Source organism: Rhea americana, unplaced genomic scaffold (genome assembly GCF_003343005.1).
Source record: "Rhea americana isolate MKP2758 unplaced genomic scaffold, rheAme1 scaffold_101, whole genome shotgun sequence".
In the NCBI taxonomy this organism is placed as follows: domain Eukaryota; kingdom Metazoa; phylum Chordata; class Aves; order Rheiformes; family Rheidae; genus Rhea; species Rhea americana.
The window spans coordinates 1,991,665-2,013,329 of NW_028185051.1; the positions used below are offsets into that span (position 1 = coordinate 1,991,665).

A 21,665-nucleotide genomic window follows, 5' to 3' on the forward strand; every position below is an offset into this window, starting at 1 on the left:
TGCAAAAGTGAAGTGACTTTAAAAACATTTCTTTGCACCCAAATCACAAAGCATACAAATGCAAATTAAAAAGCAACTTTCATTATTCCAAAGGAAGGTATGTGGGTCAACTCACCTTAAAAATCTTGAACAAAGGATCACATTTTATAAAAAGAGACAATGACCAGGCCAAGTCACAAAACCTAACTATATCTACAAAACAGTCCAGACACTGTCAGACACTTATATTTCTTTTCCTCTGAATAGATGACTTCTGAGAATGAAGTGAGAGCTGGGAGACAACAGCATTTCAGGGACTTACTTGAGGGGCAGTTGCACGCTATGGTAATGTAAAACAAAAACCTATGTGAGGATTTTGGAAATCCTCACAGATCTTGCATCTCATGCTCCAGAATTCTTAAAATTGAAAGTTTCATTCTCTGTCAAATAATGAAGTTTGCAGAAATCTCAGAAATCAGCAGAGAAGTTATTCATGAGTAGAGGTGAACAGATTCACATCCTTCCCATAAACAGCACATATCTTTAAAGAGATCCCCTTTGAAAACACTCCTTGAAGAGTGCTGCATTCCTTATCTATTCAATTACTAAGCTAACTTCAAAGCAGCTCTGGAATTCCCTCTCTTAAAAGTTGGTGTAGTAAAGATACTGAAATATCCTCTAACATTCACAGATAAAACGAGCATAGCAAATTAAGTTATAGGCTCTTTTCCATATACTGAAGATGTCACTGAAGTGGTAAAGAAACCAAAAATCCTATCTGTACTTACTCCAAGCAGTAACAGTGATAACATATGGAAACACATGATGAATGGTTACACATATGGAAGGTATGTTTTGACAGCAATATCTGGACTCATTGGATGTTTACTCAGTGTATCATTTTACATAACAAAGGAAAAGATATCAGCCAGTAACTGCAGTTCAAAGCTTATAGTACACATTGTAAGCATGTGTATGTTACCATTTGGCACGAGTATGTTTACTCCAACATCACCTGCAGAAGATGTGCTCCAAGCATACTGACTTACGCTTGGCACATGAATAAGATCTCAGTAAGCACTCAGCATCAATTTAGTTTGYCAGGATCCTCTCTTTAGGTAAGAGAAGATTCTGAGGAAGAACTGAGTGAGAGCAAGAAATGAAAATACTAACAGTCTTGATTTCAGCTGACAGCTCACATACATATTCTCACTACCAAACTCTACACATGCAGGATCACTGAACCTTTTACAGAAAACAATGACTGTAGGACCCCAATACTAACTGAATCACCCCTGAATGCCTCTGGGATTGCACAGTGCTCAGTGAAGATACGGCTAGAACTCCAAATAGAGTTAGAGATGGAGATGCTCAAAGAGAGAGTATCCAATAGAAATGCACCTCTGATTTAAAAAACACATCACAGCTAATAGCAGAAGGTGGCTTCATCATAGCGGTTTTATAAACTTCAACACAATCCATTCATCAGTAACTGGAAACTGTTAGGAAAAAATCCTCCATGCTAAAGGTGTAAAGGACAGCTTCAGCCCTAAAAATGGGGGTAAGAAAAATGGGGGGAGAGGAGAAGAAATCAACTTACCCAGTTTCTTAAGAGGAGAACTTGAAAAAAAATTTAGAAAAGGAACCAAGAAAAATTATCCAAAAATAACATGAATAGGGAAGTAGGATGGGAGGGTGAAGGGTGGAAAGGTTGGAGGAAGGAAAACCTCTCTTCGACCAGAAGGACATCCTCCTAGAAGTAGTAACCAGGAATGACACCATAACAGAAAGGTGATGTAATACATATTGCATTAAAAGCAAAAAAGGCAGTGTCATGATGGCTTGACTGTAAGGTTTAAATCCTGTTATAGCATTAGGTTTTTAATAGATCAGAATAAGCAAAYCAGTCTCACAAGAATGCAAAGAATTAATTCACAGAAGACTACTGCCTGACAGCACCTGACTAACTCARTTCTGACCAATTTCAAAGCTGGATTAAACAGTAAGTATCACTGAGGCTGAAGCCTACACAAGAGAACACTTTGGGGAACACAATAGTTGAGAACTTGATCCATTTTCCAGTAAGTATCTTGTAGAAATRAGACTACCACACATGTTTTGCATTAGAAGTACAGATAGGAATCTTGGATTCCATAGGAACATGTTGCARACCTTTACATTAAAACTGCTCAGATAGATTAGAGTGAACTGATCTTCATAACTCCTTCCCCTCAACCCTTAGGAAACCTCAGAATCAGAAGGTCTGGGATTGTTTGGCCATTGGACTAGTAATGCACCTCAGAGACCTAAGATGACCTCAAACTCAAAAGAGCAAGTCTTACATTTGCAAAGCAACTTACACAGCAAACTGTGCTAGCAGGCACTCACAATGCTGAACTATGGTACTCATGTGGACCTCTATTTCTTAGAAGGCCAACGCCTTCTGAGCTGCATACCTGTCCAAGAGAAGCACCTGACACAAGTCAACCTAGAGTAAAGCAGGGAAACCTCTCCAGCAGGATGGAAAGCAACTCACATTCTACTTTCATAGACCCATTCAGAGGAATGGTATCTGCCTAGAAAGTATWTACCACCTTATCTGATGGAAGATAGCTACACTGCTTCAAAATGGGTGAAGCAGCAATAACCTGAATAGGCTCCTATTTCTCAAGAAATCAGTTACATCCCTAAGTGAATCAAGGATACAGATGGGGGAGAAAGAGGGGAAGAACAAACATGGGTTGTGGCTACAACAACTATCAGCTTGCATTTTTCTGCTTGAGCTTGAGATATTTCTGAAGAACTGAGGAGCACTCTGATGACTCTTTCTAGGAGTGAGCTAAGGCTACCTCTGAAGCATTTAACTTGGTCTATCTTTTAATTCAACTGGAATAAGCCATTGAAAGAAAGTTCTTCAACATCAGATGGCTACAAACAGCAGTCTGCCAAAGAGAAAGCAAGTATTTGCATATGCTGATATGAAGAACAGCCTTAGTTGTATCTCTTTCAGGAATGTGAGTCCTTCATGGACAGAATACCTATTGTGGAGGTCCAATGTTTGATGATAGTTATGCTTATGGCACATSAAGAGCACTAATTTGCTAATCATAGCTGCAAAGGCCAAAGTGAAAATTCACTTGCCAAAAGTAAGAATATAGGCAGGCATTTCTACCTGGACATTATTTGTATTCTAGCTGGATACTATTTGTATTTTCCCATTATGCCCAAAGACAGCTGAACTGGAACAGGTAACAAGTAAGGTAGATGAGACAAGGAATCAAAAATACATGACTATCTTGACAGTCTCCCAAAACTGTCTATTAACTGCAAGTACCTTCTTACTGCTGGTTGAATGCCAGGTTCAAAAGTCTCTGAATGGAAACAGACAGAGAACTCCACACAGTGGAACTCTGAACACCAAAAATACTGTAAAAGACACATTAAGAAACTCTGGACATGACAGAAATAAGAAAACTATGTATTCACCGATTATTCTCCTTACAGTCCTCCCTTGCTGAGGGAATCCAAAGACAATCAGAGTCATCTCAGACAGTTTGGACAGGGTAGGACAATGACAATATCCTGATTCTGAAGACAGAGGTCCAGAGTTATCTTTGTTTACCTTTGCTTTCCTTTGTGTGAAGAATCATTTTGTCCATATGAAAGAAAGTTCCTAGGACTAGTGCTAATGCCAGACTGCCGTGGAAGGATAGTAGTGAGTCATTTGTCAGCACATGCCTTGGGTCAAGAAGGTACGGGTCCAACCATCCTTTGGCTAATTTGACTTCCATGTTCCAGGCCTTTCCTGTTTAAGTAGTTAATTTATCTCCTACTCTAATACCCTTAGTTGCACTGCTCAAAATAAATGGTAAATTGACCATCTGCCACTATATGCTTTCATCTAGGCAGTTCGATCAGGATTTGACAGGTAGACTGGTCAAAGGAATTTGTCTCTCACAGGTAACAAAGCACTAATACAGTTATCTAGCTAAATACTACCCCAAAGAGGAAACAAGAAGGTGAAACTGCAAGCAGGATCTACATAACAGAATCTGACAGAACACTACACCAGGTCATTAAGAGACTGAAGTTTCGCCTTAACCTTTCCTGTGTTAAGCATGAAGGGAGAGCAAGGTCTAAAAACATTGTCTAGTCGACTCTGAAGTGATTATATGCAATCATGTTACAGGTATACTTGCTCYTGTGGAAAATGTGAAAGACAGGACTGTAAAACTTAAGCATAAAAAGGATCAGAATCTCAACAAAACAGAAGAGATTCAGCATGCCCAAACCAAAAATGATCACCAATGAAGAGTAATTTACATACACTGGAAATTCCTTATATTAACTAAGATGTACATTTCATTGCRCTGTTTGCTTCATGAAAGAGATTTGCCAATGGTCATTACAGAAAACAGTTCACGTTTTTTTTTTTGTGTGTGTGTGTGGGGGGTAGAAATCTGTAACTTGTTTTACTACATCACTATTTATTAAAAATTTGCCTCAAAATATTATACATTCATGCTGTACTTGATTAATGACTTAAAGAGAAAGTCATGTTACAACCAATAAAGTTATTTGAACAATTTAAGCATTCTTATACCAACAGCCCAGCTATATAAGAGACAATCTGCATTACTAATTGTAGCCACATTACTAATTTTAGAAGTTAAAATCCTTTTATACTTACTTAACACTGTAACACTGGAAGTGACTATCTGGATATTGAGGCTGATATGGTTCTTGACCCAACACTGTTCCAAACCACCATGCATCATCAATAATGGATCGGAACCTGTCAGCTACAGCAAAAATAATCTGCTCATATATTTTACTAAGAGCTATGTAACTATGCTTCTTATGTATGTAATCAGAAAACTTAWAATCAGTGTATTTCAGTTTAAAGTTCTAAAAAATACTGACATTCAATAAAACATGAGATAACCTACAATGCAAAAACCAAAAATCCCCCAAAACCCACAAAATAAAATCGCAAATGCTAAGATCCATATATGCTTCCTACCTCACCTATAAAACAAGAAAAGAGAAGACTAGAACTGCAATATATATTTCAAAGGCCATATCTTAAATCTGTGGAAATCCTTCCAAAATGCCCAGTACAGCAATTAGTAGTTTCAACTTTCAAACAGACAAAGGGATCATACCTAACAGAGGGCCTTTCTAAATTACAATCAACTGGCATTTAGCATATTCAGCAGCTAGCCAAGGACAATTTTTTGATTTCAAAATTGTTTAGTTGAATACTTAGAATAGAAAACTGACTTACAAGCTTGCCAGTTTCTTTGCCGCGCTTCATCATAGAACTGACGCAATATAAGGAAGTCGATAACATCCGGCATATCATGGTATCTAAAAATAAAGATAAAAAGAAATTGCTTTCATTTGTGTAGCTTTAGGGCTTTAGAAGAAGCTTATAAAGAATGTATTTCTGAATACATTTTCAGGAAAATAAAGATGCACATACTTGATGGAAAATGATTTGTCTGTATGTTTTCCAGTGGCATGATCTATAAAAGCAAGTTTGAGGCAACACAGTGTGGGAGGACCAACTTCATATCTAATTCCAACAATTTTTACCAACTCCTGATCCTGCAAGTAGAATGAATAATTTCATGAAAATATCTCGTTATGCACAAAACTCTCCATTTCACATAAACTGCACCCACATCCAAAGAGTAAAAAAAATATTAAAACTGTATGCAAGATTTCAACAGTAGAAAGCTTTTTAATCTCAGCAATTTTAAGACRGCTATTTATATTCAGGCTTCCCACAGATAACTGAAGACTACTAGTACTGAACTCAATGTCTTCAAGGCAGTCTTACCCTAAGGACCACTTTTCTCCATGGCTCCTTTTGTGGATTCAGTTCATAAATGTTATTTCTTCTAACAGCCTCAACATAAGCTTCATGCCCTTGTCGAAAATATATTACCTTTAAAAGCAAAACAAACACATACAAAATAGTAAAATGTTTTCCTATATTTAATAACTATGCTAATGTGCAAGTAATAGGCTTTTAAAGGAGATTTTAATAAATATTTTTACCTCATCGCCCATCTGAGGTACAAATGGAGATCTTCTAAGAGCTGTGTCTGTTATCCAAACAGGAGGATGCCAGTCATACGGCAATTCCGAGTTTATTGGCTGCATTGGCACATCAGCCTTTATGTTTAATGAACAGTAAAATTAGATATAATCAGACATTCTTGGCATGACATCAAAACAACTTGTCTGGCCAATTAAAACTGAACAAGTTTAAGTTACAAAACACTAATATACATTTCCAAAACCTATTACCAAAATCCTTCTAAGACTCTGCTTTGGTTCTAACTATACTCATAGTATCCACATGATGTATTCTTTTCCTATACGAAGATCTAAGCAAGCAAGCTAACTATTATGCAGATCATGAGAAACAAAGCTTATAGTATAGATAATATTCTCAGTGACTAATTAAAAATCTAACAGTCTACAAGAAGCTTTTTGAAGATTAAAAATTATGAAAGATATTGCATAGTCACTATGCACATCTAGAAATTAAGTTCTTGACAACATATATCCTCATTTGACTCCACTCTGGAGACAGACAAGTTAATCTCGCCCATTAAGAACACCTTAAAATGGAGATATGACTAAACTTTTTTTGAAGTAACATTAACAAAGTGGTAATAATCAAATAATCAAGCACTTCTTCAGTAAGTATCTGTATTAAAACAATTCCAAATCTATTGTTTTAGAAAATATCTGGAAGAAAGTGAGACAGAGAGAAAACAAATACAAAAATCATCTGAAGTGCTCAAAAATATTCTGTTTGTCTACAGCTATGGTAGAAGACAGCCAAGGATATTTGTATTTATTTTACTAAAGGATTTAAGGATAAAGTTCAACCCAAGTATCAATGGACATCATAAAATACAGTGACTACATTCTACAAGTCTTCAGAAAAAAAAATATTATTTAAAACCAAGCAAGGTTTTGGTCTGACATTCTGTATATTTATTTAATAATCAAGTTTCTTCCTTCAAAACCAACAGCTTTTGAACCCTTTTTATTTCAAAAGCGTTTTCTATTTTATTTGGAGTGCAGATCCTCACATACAAATCAGCAGTTACCTTAGATTTGAARTCTTCTCAAATAAAAAGCACATTTTAAAAAAAGAATCTCATAAAAGAACTCAACCAAACTAAGATTTGCTATTAATTTGAACATTTCAGCTGATGTACCGAGCATGCTGAGTTTGCTAAGACACATTTAAGACAGTGTTAAACTACTGAGTCCTATATTTGGATAGATTTGTACTTTCAAAGCTCTGTAGAGATGATATTAGGTAATAATTAATCTATTTGTTTGTAAGATTTCTTTACTAATGCTACAACACTAAAAAACACCAGAACTATTGTCTATACTAATTTAAAAATATGTTTTGTATATTTTTTTGCTGCCTTGATAGCTATTAAAGAGCAAAAAATCTTACATTATTTTTGGAAAAGCAGAATCTATAGACTAATACTAGCAAATCAAATGTCAACAGAACATGGGAATTTTGAAGTTGAAACCTGAGGTTTATTTTATGACAACTATTATTAGAGATACTAACATCCTTGCCTCCCAAAAGGTAAAACACACTAGTTTATAATAGTTTCCAGTAAGGAGATCTGAAGCCTACAAGAAAATTCTATTAAAGAGTAAATGTAAGTGAGTAGAAGGAATCAACTAATACCTCCTCCTGCTTTTTTGGTTTTGGCTTTTTTCTTCTTTTTCTTCTTCTTCTCTTTGGAGGAGATGATTTCTCTGCTGATACTTCATCTTCTGAAGTACTGCAGTATCTGATAGCCTTCCTTCGAGAAGTCCGTACAGGAGGTTGCAGATTAATCCCTGCATCAGCGATCCAGTCAGAATACCTACTTGAAGAATCACTGTCCATGGAGCAAGGAAAAGCAGACAGAGAAAGAAAATACAAACCATGGAACCAGCTGGTCTTTTTGGATATTTCAAAATGTTAAATTATGTTAGGCAAATATTTGCAGATTATTGTCGAAAAATATCAAAAGAAGAAAAATTATTTTGAGTTGTTAAAATTATTTCACTAGACATTTATCCTAGGTTTTTTTTGAGAATAAAATTTGAAGTATGTTTTTCCAAGAAAAGTCAAGTTTGGCAAATTCTAAAAATTACCAATTTTTTTGAAGAATGCTGTATATCAACAAGTTTTGGGAACAATTAGGCATCCTCCTTAAAGGGCACACTAGCCACCTGTTAGTTAAAGTCTTTAAAGACAGCTATACAAATCTCATGGGCACACTTTCACTTACAATTAGTAGTATTCACTAGTTCTACTACCTAGTAGTATTTACTAGTTCTACTATTGGAGTTTTAGAAAAAATATCTAGAAAGCTATACTGAATTATAAAAATTTAACTATAATTTCAGTTTTAATAAAAAGATAATGCTATTCATCAAAATCAACTTTTTGTTTAAAATCAAAACATTTCCTAAGAACATCTTCAAAAAAAAAAAAAGAATAAAAACCAGTATCAAAAACATTTTCTATCTTCATTTGCCTTGTCACCTATCAATAAAGAAAAGGATCTGAAACTACATTAAAACACAGCAGCATTTCTGTGAAATGGAACACTAAAATCAAGCAATGTGACAGTATGGATTTTTTCAAATAACCTATAGCATATTATTATTTATGAATCAAGTTATGACTTCTTTACATCTTTCCTTTACCAAAATTCAAGCAAAACCCATGACTGAGTTTGCACTTTTTTCTTTACCTAGAACTATTACTGTTGCTTTTCTTGTCACTTCTCCATTCTTCCTCTTCATCAGATGAGCCAGAACCTTCACTTTCTTCAGCTTCCTGAATTTAGAAAGCATAAATTGGTATCAACCCAACAAGTTTTTCATGTATGTTTTAATGATTTTTTAAACATGAAAACACATTCTTTTTTCATGCCTGCATATTATGAGATCGGGAAGAAATCTGTCTGGTTAAAAAAAGTTTTTATATTAACATCAAACTAATTCTTTTTTGTAAATGATTTCAACTTATCTGTTATTAACTCCAGGAGTGCACTATTAGTCATTAACTTCTGTCTGTCCACCTACACTGAAATAGCTAAATGTGGATCCAGCTGTTCACTACCAATTCAACAAAGCGACAGTTCCTGCCTCATCATACAGCAGTGCTGTTTTTTTACTAATCTAAATTCACATTCTGTGCCAGAACAAACTGACCGGTGATTTTATGACTGCTTTGGATTGCAAACTTACAATGCTCTGATTAAGTCATGTAGAACACATTATAAAACCTAGCTCCCTAGAATGCAAAGGAAGAATTTAAAAGTTCTTTATAAAAGGGAATTATTTAAAGAAAACTACCACATCTTCCAATTAATGCTTCTGCAAATTTTTATTTTCATTAATGATTTATATGGGTGAGGATATAATAATTTTTCCAATTTTAGTATCAACTATTGGCCAAGTAATAACTGGGTATTTTCAAGTATGTATTTAAATATAAAGCTAAGTAAATAAGCAGTCAAGCTATACCAAAATATATTACAACTTAGTTTCCTGGCTRCTGCTGAACAACTTATTTACAACTCATTTAATTTCAATGAGGTATTCAACAAGTCATTTAAACTTCATGTTTAAAAACTGATTTCCATAAATGAAGTCACTGAATATAATACATTGCTCATGTCTCAGGTTCTATGTTGTTGAAATATCCCTCTCCCCAAAAAAGATACATATAATCTTTTGTGTTTTAGTGTGTGTGTGTGTGTTTTAGTGTGTGTGCGTGTGTGTGTGTGTGTACACAAAACAAAAAGAACACATTTGACTTGCCACTTGAAGTTTCAAACTGTTTGAATTAATTCTCCCAATAAGTGTATCAATTTGTCAGAGTAAGTTAACAGTTTGACCCAGAATAATTGCAGGCTACTCCTCCTTGCCAAACCATCCTGTTCACACAGTGTTCCTGCTTGTTCTTCATGGATCTTACCTTCATAAAGTACAAGACATTTCACAAATTGATTTCTATAGTTCCTCTGAATGGGGAACTTTCCCCTGTAATGGGGAATTAAAGCACAGAAGGATGGATGTCAGAAGATCTGAAATCTCTCCGAAAACATTTTAGCGTATGTAATAATTACAGCACACTGAGCATAGCTTAGCTGCAGTTTGAGTGCTCTGAATTTTTGTCAGATGCCAAACATTTCCTGACAGCTCCTCTTCCATCTTATTCCCAAAGCCCATCTGAATGTATGACAACCTTCTTAACCTCTTCCACTCCTTTCCTCCTTTCCCAGTTTGACTCTCTCTTCCTTTGTGTAGAAGGTAAAACACCATGAGTCCATGGCAATCCTATCACTCACATCTCTTACAGTATCTGACACCAAAGCAGGCAAAACCTGCAGCAGAAGCATCATCTGTGAAATTCTGAGCTAGGGCTAAGCCAGTATAAACTGGCTGTTACAAGAACTGTATTTTCAGACTGCAACAGTGCTTTATCAAGWATCTGCAAATTTTCCACAATTTCAGGTGCACATGCAGGAAGATTTGGAAGTGTTTTGCAAAGAACAACAAAAAGCATCTAAAATTTAAATTTCCATGTAAACTAGCTTCAAAATTGTACATTAGATTTTTTGCCTCAGACTATCAGTTTGTTATTACTAGTGATAGGAAAGATATGCTGTCATTACTAAAGCTACTGATAACTAGGTCTGAAAAGTGTCTCAATTTACGCTAATAACAATGAAGTTTATAGAAATATTTTCTCTGCTAAATTTTTTTTTTTTTTTTGATAGAGAGTGTGAAAAGGCACATTTTTATGAAGCTTCACTTCTTCCAGGAGTTCAAGTTCTAAATACAGAATTCAGGGAGAACTTACTTGCTCTATCAAGCCAAAGCAGTCATCTTTTTCCTCATCAGATGAATCAAGTTGTTCAATGTTATTCCGCGTTCGGTAATTTGGATATTTGCGTCTATGCAGTCTACGCTTAGATTGTATTAATGAAGACTCAGAATCACTCTAATTTATACAAAAAGCAAAAGTAAGATGTTACAGAAAAATACATACACAGTAAACTTTTTGTAGGGGTAGTAGGGTGTCTAAAAGCACTGCTGAAAGTGTAAACTGAAATGGCCTTATCATACAGCTCCTTTACACAAAAAATAATTTTACTGTAAGCCATTAGCTTTAAATTTCAATTTCCTAATTTACGATTTAATACTCGTTTTAAGAAACCATTTTTCATACACTACTATTAATAACAGGTCCATTCAAATTATCTGATGAATGCTACATATTTAAAGAATCAAGATATGAAAGGGAACTACCCACAAATGTAATTGAGAGGGCCAGAAGTCCTTGACTCCTCCCAGTTAAGGGTATCATCCAGTACAGTTTTTGAATTAAGTTGTTTGGTACTGCAATATACAGTCAGGTCATTATCTTTTTAAAAAACAGTATAATATCCAATTTTTGGTTCTTCTTGAATTAATTTTTTCAAAAAACAGAAAATGGAAGAAGTATTCAAAATTAGGCAATGCTGAAAAAGTTAACTATTCACAAAATACACTCATCTAAAGTAAAGTGCAAGAGAAAAGCAAAATAACATATAATTCTTCTTCAAACGTAGGATCTTGAACAGTCTCACCTCTCTAAATTCTTTACCATGTACTTCAGATGTGTCCTTGATCCCTTAACTACCTATTATAGACTGGCCTGGAACTGACCCTGCCTTCAACACTTCTACCAAGTATTGTGGAAGGACCCAAGGCTCCCTGAAAGAAACTAACTCCAGGTATTCATTAAAATTAATGAATAAATAAATAAAACATCAAACCTTGTCCTGCACTAAGAAGTGGAACCAGAACCAACAAGAACCCCTGAATACAATACCCTCAGGAAAGTGTTCTGATTCTCATAAGCATAATTTGTTCCTATCACAGGCAGAAGTATTCACCTTCTCGTAGAGTTGTTGCATACCTTTTCTGACAACTGGAATGACTTTTTCTTCTCCGTTGCATAAAAATCTCTCTCCTCTTCTCCTTTTGCRATTCGATATTCTTCCTGCTTACTACAAGCAAATTACGAAAATCTAATGCAACATCTATTTAGATGATACTTAAGTTCAACTGAATAGCCACAGATCTGTGACTTATTAAAAAACAAACAAAAAAAACTAACTGCTAATTCCAAAGAAGTTTCTTATTTCCAGATAGAGTGAAGAAGCTGGATATTAAAGAAAAGGCCTTCCTCATAGAGAGGTAAACATCAGAATATAATAAACTTTTTCAATCACATTTTAAATTCATATTTTCCCTTTTGTAATCATTTTACCTCCAAGAATTCACCACTGGGAAAGCTCTGTAAAAATTTATCCACAGACATGGCAGCATGTATGGCTGTATGATCAAAACAAAGTATCTACCTATCCATGTTACTTCTCCTTTTAACAAGTGCATAGTGATAATACTTTTAGAAGCAGCTGACTGCTTCTGCACTGAAAAACTTCTGTTATTCTCAAATTCACARCACAGTTCTTGGCTTCAGCTTATCAAGTACTCAATGTTGCTTCTAGTTGTAACAAATCATGAGTAGTTCATAACAGTTCACAAAAGCATAATCTTTCTGAACTCATGTCAATAAATTTATCTCTATTCTGGAACAGGTGAGAATCTAGGGAATTCATCTCAAAGTAACTCACAATACTGAAATATGTGAGGATAGTTCTCTGTTAGATAAACATTCCATTTATGTTTTTTGAATGGACTTTTCAATTAAAATTTAAAAACAACTGAAAATAAAACTGAATTAGTTTTCAATTTGTGCCATGTATCTATTTAGTTCAAATGTGGTAAGAGTAGGTTTAAAATTAAACAGTAAAATATATTCTCTATAGTATTACTTGCAATCTAACAAGTTGTCTACACACCTTAGTAAGGGTGGTGGTATTTCTGGTACGACAACTCTTCGCCTCCAAGCTTGAAGGTCTCGCTCAGTAGCCATCTGACTTCGTGGAGCATTCTGATGCATCTGACGCACACCTTCAACTTGCCCACTACGCCGCAGACCAATATTGGGAGGAGACTGGATGTCGAAACTTGGCCGTCTGAAGGCTAAAATATATAAAAGTGTGTGTGGGTTTTTTTTTCTTTTTCTTTCCTCCCTGACTACATGAAACAGGAACTGTCTTTTTTTTAATCTCTTGTAAGAACAAAGTAACAGTTTTCCATATTTTTATCTCTGTGTTCATAAACATGTGTCCCATAATGATAGTCAGGAAATTATCAGTCCTGCTTAAAAAAAAAAAAAAAAAAAAAAAAAAAGACAAGGGTGCTTCTCTGAATTTTTTCAGGTAGTTCTGAAGCAATCAAGTTATAAAGGCAGCTTTCCTGGAGTTGGGCTTACATAATCAAAACTGCAAAGACACAGACCAGAAGCGTATCTGATTTACATCTGTAAGGCAGATGGGGCTCCAGTTTGAATAACGGTAAATATTTATTTTTGCAGACTTTAGAGAAATAACATTTAAAAGCACCACACTGATTTTTGAATAACATGCATTTACTCTTAAATATGTAGCAGTCTAAAATAAATTTAATTAATGCTTTTTTTTAAAGAAAGAATGAAGGAGTTTGTTTTGTAATTTAATCACAGGAGTAACAGTGTTTTAACCAAGAAAAAAAAATCCAAATCAGACATCCTCATTTTAAGGGCATTTTAGAGTCTAAAGCAACACTGAAGTTAAAAGCTACTTGAAATATTTCATACCATGCAACAAAAATTGAGATAAAATAAACACTGAAGTATTTATTAGGAAGTACTGACCTCTTCTAGGTGTTCCTTCTCCATTTTGTGTACCACTTGAAACAGGTTCTTGATCTGCTCCAGTTCTTTGGTCTTGTTGTTGTTGTAATCGTCTAATCATGCTATCAAGAATGCTAGGCTCCAAACCTTGCTCATCCTGATCAATTGTCTGTTGGCCTATAACTTGTTCAACCACTTCTCCATCACCTTGCAAATACAAATACAATACCAATCACAAATAAAAGCAATGGTTTCAAGTCAACTGACTACAGAAAACGATTTAATGTCATCACATTGAGATGTGTTCAAAAATTAAATATAATGAGAATAATTCCGAAAATCACTGAAATTACTTATTACTTATTACTAATGAGACAGTCTAAGAACTATAAACATAGTCTATGCATATCAGCTCCAGCACGGTGTGTGTGGGGAACGACACACTTTTTTTTTTTTTTTTGCTTTAATTTACTGTGTAATCTTCCAGCACCTTTAATGGACACAGATATGCATTACAGTTGTAAGCATACAAGACAATGGCTTGTTTTAAGTCAGCTATGTCACATCTACCCTCTTCCCATTCAGAATTACCAGTCTTCAGCAATACTGTTCTTACTTGTTGCTACATATCCAAGTTGAGGAATCAAATGTTCATCTGCACAATTCTCTCTTCCTGGCACTAGTCTTTGATATCTTGTTGGATGAGGGTTTCCATCCACATCTACCAAGAAGGGAGGTGGCATGAGATGAGGAGCTTGTTGAGTCTGCTCATCTAGGACATAATTGTTGGAGTCTCGAATAAGTGGTCGATAGTCAGTGTGGAAGAACATCTGATCAGGAATCTAGGGRAAAAAAAAAAAGGTAGTTTGTATGTTGTCAACTTGAAAAAAAATATATATGCTAAAGAACATGAAAGAAAAGGTTACACTAATTCATGTGCCTGAAGTCACCTTAAAAGGTAAAGGTTAAGCTCTCATTGAAGAGATGTATGCAACTACTCTACATCTATAGATATGTCAGAATACTCACCTTGGAGAGATCTTTTAATCGGGCAACAAATGTTTTTAGAAAAGAATAAAATGAGATAACTTAACACAGAAGCATTGTGCTATACTTAAAATTCATTAAAATGTTTTATAGCCTACTCATATTTCTGACCATTCAATTAAACAAATGTTTGGTTTCCAAACAAGAAAAATCAATGCCTAAAATTCAACGTAAGTTCTCCAAGTTGATTTCTTAATTGTGTGATGTTAATCAGAAATAATTTTCCTGCAACTGAAACAATCTGTTAGATCTATGCAACCCAAAAAAATCCCTTTTTAAAATAATAAACGAAGTTGCTATTGCAACTTTTAAAAAATAAAAAATAGGGAGAAGTGAAGAAGAGCATAGACTGAGTTGTTTCAAGAAAATACAAATATGTATATTTATCTAAACAGAAAGGAAATAAAGGCTGGTACATTCAAAAAGACAAAAAAACCCTCTCATCTCATACATTTCAAAATCAGTAGCATTTGATGCATATTTACTTCAGCTTATTTTAGTAAGCCTGCCTCAGTGAATTTGGGTTTGAGAAAGGAAAGGTCTAAAAAAAACTGCAAGTTCTGATAATGAAAATAAAACACAGCAAATTATTAACATAAAAATGTCTTGGTTTTGCTAATTTGGTACCAGAGCAATGAACTTCACGATACATTCCARTCTTAAAACATTAACCTATTTTGAGAAATTAGGAATAAAAGTAATCTTGATGCACTGAAAAGATTTTTAAAASACATACTTAGAGTTTCAAAGTTTTAATGCTTGCAAGAGTTAGTACAGATGACATTAATATATATTATTAAAATGTAAAACAAAATCAGTTTATGCTAAACTAGTAGAACRAGGAACCTCAAGCCAGCTATTAGGTCACTTTTACAAGGTTAAACAACATTTAAGTTTGCTGCCGGAAGATGAAAATTTGTTGCAGAAAACCTCTTGCGAGCTATTCCCAGGGAAATTTTATGACACTTTCCTGCCATGCCAGAACCATGAGCATAAGAAAACTCACAAACATCAAAAAGTCAGCTTTATTTAGATTCCCCTCCCTACAGAAAAAACTTTTCTACATGACATACCAGAGCAGCAAAATGAATTAATCTAATAACTTCACTCAGAAACTTTATCAGTTCTAATAGGAAGTTGAACTTACCTTTTCATAAGGCCGGCTACAGCCAAAACCAAATATCAAGAGATGCCCATGAGAATCTGTACATGCAAAATGCTGCCCATCTGGTGAAAATTTACAGTCAAAAACAGCACCGTGTCCTTGGCCTTCAATCTAGATTGAAGGAAAGAAACTCAAGACGAGTTTTTCAGACTTTTTTGAGCAAACAATGCAGTAGCATTAAAACATTACTTACTCCACTAAAAGCAGTCATGCACCTTTCAGAATTCTTTATGCTTTAACTGAGGTATTTTATATTATTTTGGTTCATTTCATTTCCTTTCATACGCTAATGTAAGGCCTAGATCATACAACTTTAAAAGATGCACTAATGGTTATGATGGTTATGGAAACTGACTTTAAAAAAGAGGCTTTTTTTAGATGTCATAATCTACTTTTAAGCAGTATACTACCATAAACTGATTGTTAACCACCTTAAAGAAAAAGCACAGAGAATCTTAAAACCAAACAAAAAATCACTTCCCTACTGACTGTATTCAGAAGTCCAAATGATAAGCTATCAAATAGTGAACTGACGTTCATAGGAGCTCTCTGCAAGAACCACCCCACGCCACTAATGCTTACTATAATAACATTTCAATTTTTAAGACTCTTGAGAATATAAATACTGATCCATACGACTCTCATTGAAATTACAGTCTAAAATGGGATCTTTCAATCTTTTTAGCTGGCACCTTATCTCAATTAAGAAAAACAGTTACTATGAATGAGGTGCAAGGGAAAAAAAAAAAAGAGGTCTTTAGTGGTAGAAAGACTGGATCAACAGATGGAAGTCAGACTAGCTCAAATATTGACCATGATGAAAGGAAAGTCATGCTTTCTTCCTCCATCCCATTCTTCACACCTGGCTACAAATTCTCATAACTCATCTTCCTTGTCTCAAAAGCTCATCAGACCATGCTGAGCTGATACAACTCACTAACCCAGGAGAAAACTAGCAATGGAAGGATGAGGGAATACTCCTCTGTCAGATTAGTGAACTGATTCAGCTTAATAAAAGGATCCAGTGAGACACACCTGATTCAAAGCGGAGTATGGAGCTGCTGAGAGTAGACAAGGGAATGAGAATCTTTTTTTTTTTCCTGCAGTACTAAGTTGCTAATTGTCTCATGGTTAAGTTGCAACTATAACTACTAGAAACCAGGAAATTCAAAAGTAAAAATTCAAGAGAGACTGAAATCATGACTTTTGCTAGTTTTGGTCAAATTTTCTGGGTAGAAACAGGGTAGTGAGGGAAAGATACACACTTGGTGACACAGTAATATTGCAATTATTTAAACTGGTACCTGAACATACTGCTGCATCTTGACAAAAAGTGGAGAGTTATCAAAAAAAGAAAAAAGAAAGACTTACCATATTAAAATAATGCCTTGTTTTCATGCCTTTTGTAATGTCCCATATAAAAATGCTGCCATCATGACCCGCAGACAACATAATCCTGGAATCAAAAGGATGGGTCTCCAAGACAAATACTTCATCTGCATGCCCCTAAAATTAAAAGTTGCAAGTCACACGCAAACAAAGGAGAAATCCAAATTAACAGAACATYTACACTAGAGTCCTAAAGTATTGCACCATCCTCTCCTCACTCTCAAGACTTTTGGTAAATAAGACCCCTATAAGCTGCCTCTGAAAAATCTGAGGATTTTAAGAGATTCTACAGCTTTCCACAGCATATTTATCTGGACTGCTACCTTTACAGTTAGAGTCCTACAGAAAAAGTAGGGTGAAAATCCAGGCAGCCAGAGAAAACATTATTGTTCTGAATTAATCACTTCCTAGTTTCAAACACGGAGATAAACAACTTTGGGGATTTGAGCTTCTTTTCCAAATGACAATAAGCTACTAAATTGGCAAGTATGTTATTGTACAGCAATCTGAAGCTTTTATTTTACAGGAGAGGCAATTCAACACAGCATCTAGGGAAGGTTTGTTAGAAAACAGAAGCAAGCAGTTAGTTTTGTTTTAAAAAATAAACAAAACAAGGAAAACTCAATTTTTGCACTTGCTTTACCATTCACATAGAGCTTTCAAGACAAAGTAAATCTAACGATCAGCTCAGCATGCACGTCACTGCAATTCAAGGAAGCCTATCTACTTCAAAAAGCACGTAAAATTACATACCACCAAATCATGAAGCAACTGTCCTGTATAGGAATTCCAAACTTTGAGCAGATGATTATTCACAGCTGTAACAACGTAGTTATCATTCTGGTTCCAAGCTATCATGGTTACCTTAGGCTTCATAAATTTGTCTTCTTCTGAAGATGAATCACTACTTTAAAAGAGTTGTGTATGTATGAGACATTTTGAATTAGCCCATTTCAATCTCAAAATAAAGAAAAATAACCTGTTTCCCAGATTTTCAGAGTTAATAATTAGACAAGGCAAGGGATTAAATTTATATTTGTATTTAAGGGAATTGAATTTATACAGGTACTTTTTTTTAAAAAAAAAACTAACTATAACGCTACTCTGCACTTCTTGAGTTGACTAATTCATACTTATAATTTTTGAAAGGGGAATAGTTTAAAAAAAATCAAAAATATTATTAAGGAAATAATGATGGTATCACAGAATTAATCCTTATGCAAGCACTTCTACAATAGGATATCCTACTTTATTTTTCTAAAATTGGTAAACTACGTAAAAGTGCACAGAATTTATATTTCCCTCAGGAGTCAGTTAAAAGAGTATCAATAGCGAAGGCTTTTAAATGGTTGAAACTCCCATAAGTCTGATCTCAAGAGGCTCAAGAAAGGTGGGGCAAGAATATCAATTTAAGTGAGAAATACAGAAYTGAAGTTTATTAGTGTACGTATTTCATTGGACATCGCAACAGCCTGCTCATTTGAAATGCAGGACAAAAATTCTTTTCATGGAGTCTCGTGTCTTCCCACAACTAGTGTCACAACATAACTCCTTTTTAAATTTGGACTTTTTAAAGCCAATMGCTTGACAATTAATTCTGTTTCAGAAGTTAATCTCGACAATACTAGGCATTTTTTCCGATTCTCAAATAAATGCATTAACACTATGACAACATTTTGTACTAATCTTAATCTATTTCCTCTTGTTTCTCTCCCAAAAAATACATTTGTAGGATATCATATCACTCCCTCTCATCATTTTAGTTAACTGAAGGAATCAGGCTTTGAGATATACCTTCATATAACATTATTTTCCATGTCAACTAGTACTCTCTTCTACAACTAATCTTGTTGATGTATACGCTACTGTAATTATACGTATTATCCCAGAGAAACGTCACAGTAAAATTTCAAGTATTTACATCTTCTTTTTTCTATTAAAAACACATTTGTTTTTTTTTCACAACTGCACCACACTGATAGTTTGCAATCATCCTCTGATAAACTAATACAACTAAGTATGAGTTTACGTATCTAATCAACTCTGAATTCAGAACAAAGTTTCTGCTTAGTTTCCACAAAGATGACCAAGCATTCTATACTACTGAATCTCATCCAGCATTCAGGTTTATCCAGTGCAATATAAAAATCCTGATCTTCACCTCCAGTGACACTGTTCATATTGCACACCACCTGCATATTTCATTACTATACTTTTAAAAAGTGCTAAAGAATCAATAAAAATAGTTTGCAAGATCAGTCCTTGATGAAATCCACTGATTACCTGCCATCATCTCTCCTGAAAAGAGCTTATTATCTACCTTATTTTTGCTAACCCAAAAGGTTTCTCCTCTGACACCACATCAAGTGCCTTACAAAAGTTTAGATAAAAAGCTACTGCATATTCTGTTAACTCTTTTCTCGACAGATAATGTAGTAAATTTGGCAAAATGTACATTTGAAAGCTAAATAATTATTGATATATTTTTTTTTAAGCACAGGCAAGAGTTTAAGCATCTATCATCATCATTGGATATGAAACATCATTCATTTCCCCTAAATTAAAAATCACACTACTTAATCATAATATTGCAAAGACTCATTCCAATTTGATTGTAAGAAAGCGTTTGATGACTTTTTCAATCTTTCAGACTTTATGCAACAGAAAAAAAAAGACAACACTCCATCTACCCTGGCAATCGATCAGCCATATCCAACAAAATACTCCTCCATTCTGCTTGTTCAAAACGCCAGATTCGAGCTGTTCCATCTCTGCTGCCACTTATGAACCTTGAAGAAATTAAAAAAACAAAGTGACCAGCTCTTCAAAACAATTCCTGTTTTAAAATATTTTCAGAGTCATACATACATAAATGCATAATTAGAAATGTTACAATGAAAGATTGATAAATATGAAATCTTCAATCTGTGTTTGAGAGGGTTCTTTAGTTTCCTGTGCTTAACCTTCTTTCCAGAAGCCTAGAGGGAACTTTTTTTGAACTGAAGCTGAACAGAACTGTCAACGGGTAAATTTGAGAAGCAAGTTCCAAAGTTAAACTCATTTCACAAAAACTAACACCAACTCTTTTTCAATTACAGTATTCTAATTAAATTTTTATTCAACTCATTCTGAGATTGTAGACTATCAGATACTGATTATTTATATGTAGTGTTAAGGACTGCTCAGGTTAGTAAACCTTGAGAGGTTCCCATCCACAGCAGCGCATAGAAAAGACCACCAGTAGTGGTTTCCATTAAGATAATGAGCTGTAAACCACAGTGGCTCATGTTCCATTTTATAAACTGAACTATCAGCACAACAGAATGGAAACTCCTTAAGAAAGGAAAGGAAATACTATCAGACATCCAAAGGTAAGTCTCCCTTGCCCATGAATCACAATCCTCAGACATACAGCCTTTTTCTATGGAAGGTATTTCACCTGTATGCTGGGTATGTCAAGACTGTACTCTGATTTTGTTATGATTCATTTTACTAATAATTTTAAATCCTAAGTATATTTCATAGAAAGTGTTACCAAGCAGAAGTGCAGATGTATTTTGCTCATTTTTCACATGGCCTTTAAAAGGTAATTCATGCAAGTGTGATGGATCAGTGCAACTCAATGGTGCCAAAAGCAAGTACAATTGTAGAAAAACATACTTAAAAAGATAAACGGTTATAACTTCCAAACCAAATAGGTCAGTGTTCTCAGTCACAACTGTCTTGCTTTGAAAAAGAAAAGGGAWCCAATAAAAACAAAGCTGTAGTTTATGGCTGCATTTCAAGTATGGGTTAAGATTTTCAAATGAATTTACACAGCAAACACTTATTTTTCCCAAATCAGCAGCACAATATTGTTAAATCCATTTGCTGCAGGGGAGGGGGGAGAGAGCACACTTAAAAAAAGAAAGAACAAAGATTAGAACTTATTTCAGATCATTTGTGTTGGATTTTCCTGCTTCATTTTTTGATCTAATACTTGCTGAAAATGGGAGGGAAGGAGGTGGAAAGAGGAGGTTTATGAAGCCACTAACAAGGCAGTTCTATTATTAATTTAAAAAGTGATTACATTCCTCCATATAGTAAAAAAAGGCATTTAGTTCAAAGAGATTATCTAACAAAGATTAGCAGAAAGCTGAGGCACGTATATAGCTGAAATTTATACTCTCATGGATTAGTCCAAGTTCCACGTAAGTAAAAGTCTGCCTAAATAGAATTTTCTTACTGGAAATGTTCAGA

At 34.6% G+C, this 21,665-nt stretch overlaps 1 protein-coding gene across 2 annotated transcripts in view; it reads right to left on the minus strand.

Annotated features, from left to right (window-relative positions):
• BRWD1 (bromodomain and WD repeat domain containing 1) overlaps positions 1-21,665 on the minus strand; it is a 63,038-nt gene that overhangs the window by 26,504 nt on the left and 14,869 nt on the right. Inside the window, exons 13-28 of one of the 2 annotated variants that reach the window (XM_085305013.1) lie at positions 20,117-20,215; positions 18,180-18,330; positions 17,409-17,543; positions 16,020-16,148; positions 14,442-14,667; positions 13,847-14,032; positions 12,951-13,134; positions 12,002-12,092; positions 10,901-11,041; positions 8,781-8,866; positions 7,721-7,916; positions 6,046-6,162; positions 5,825-5,932; positions 5,465-5,589; positions 5,267-5,349; positions 4,670-4,781 (exon numbers count right to left, since the gene is read on the minus strand). In XM_085305013.1, coding sequence (XP_085161139.1) covers positions 4,670-4,781; positions 5,267-5,349; positions 5,465-5,589; positions 5,825-5,932; positions 6,046-6,162; positions 7,721-7,916; positions 8,781-8,866; positions 10,901-11,041; positions 12,002-12,092; positions 12,951-13,134; positions 13,847-14,032; positions 14,442-14,667; positions 16,020-16,148; positions 17,409-17,543; positions 18,180-18,330; positions 20,117-20,215 — 2,169 coding nt within the window. Of the gene's footprint in view, positions 1-4,669; positions 4,782-5,266; positions 5,350-5,464; positions 5,590-5,824; positions 5,933-6,045; positions 6,163-7,720; positions 7,917-8,780; positions 8,867-10,900; positions 11,042-12,001; positions 12,093-12,950; positions 13,135-13,846; positions 14,033-14,441; positions 14,668-16,019; positions 16,149-17,408; positions 17,544-18,179; positions 18,334-20,116; positions 20,216-21,665 lie in introns of both variants that reach the window. The other variant, XM_085305004.1, reaches the window with a different exon arrangement.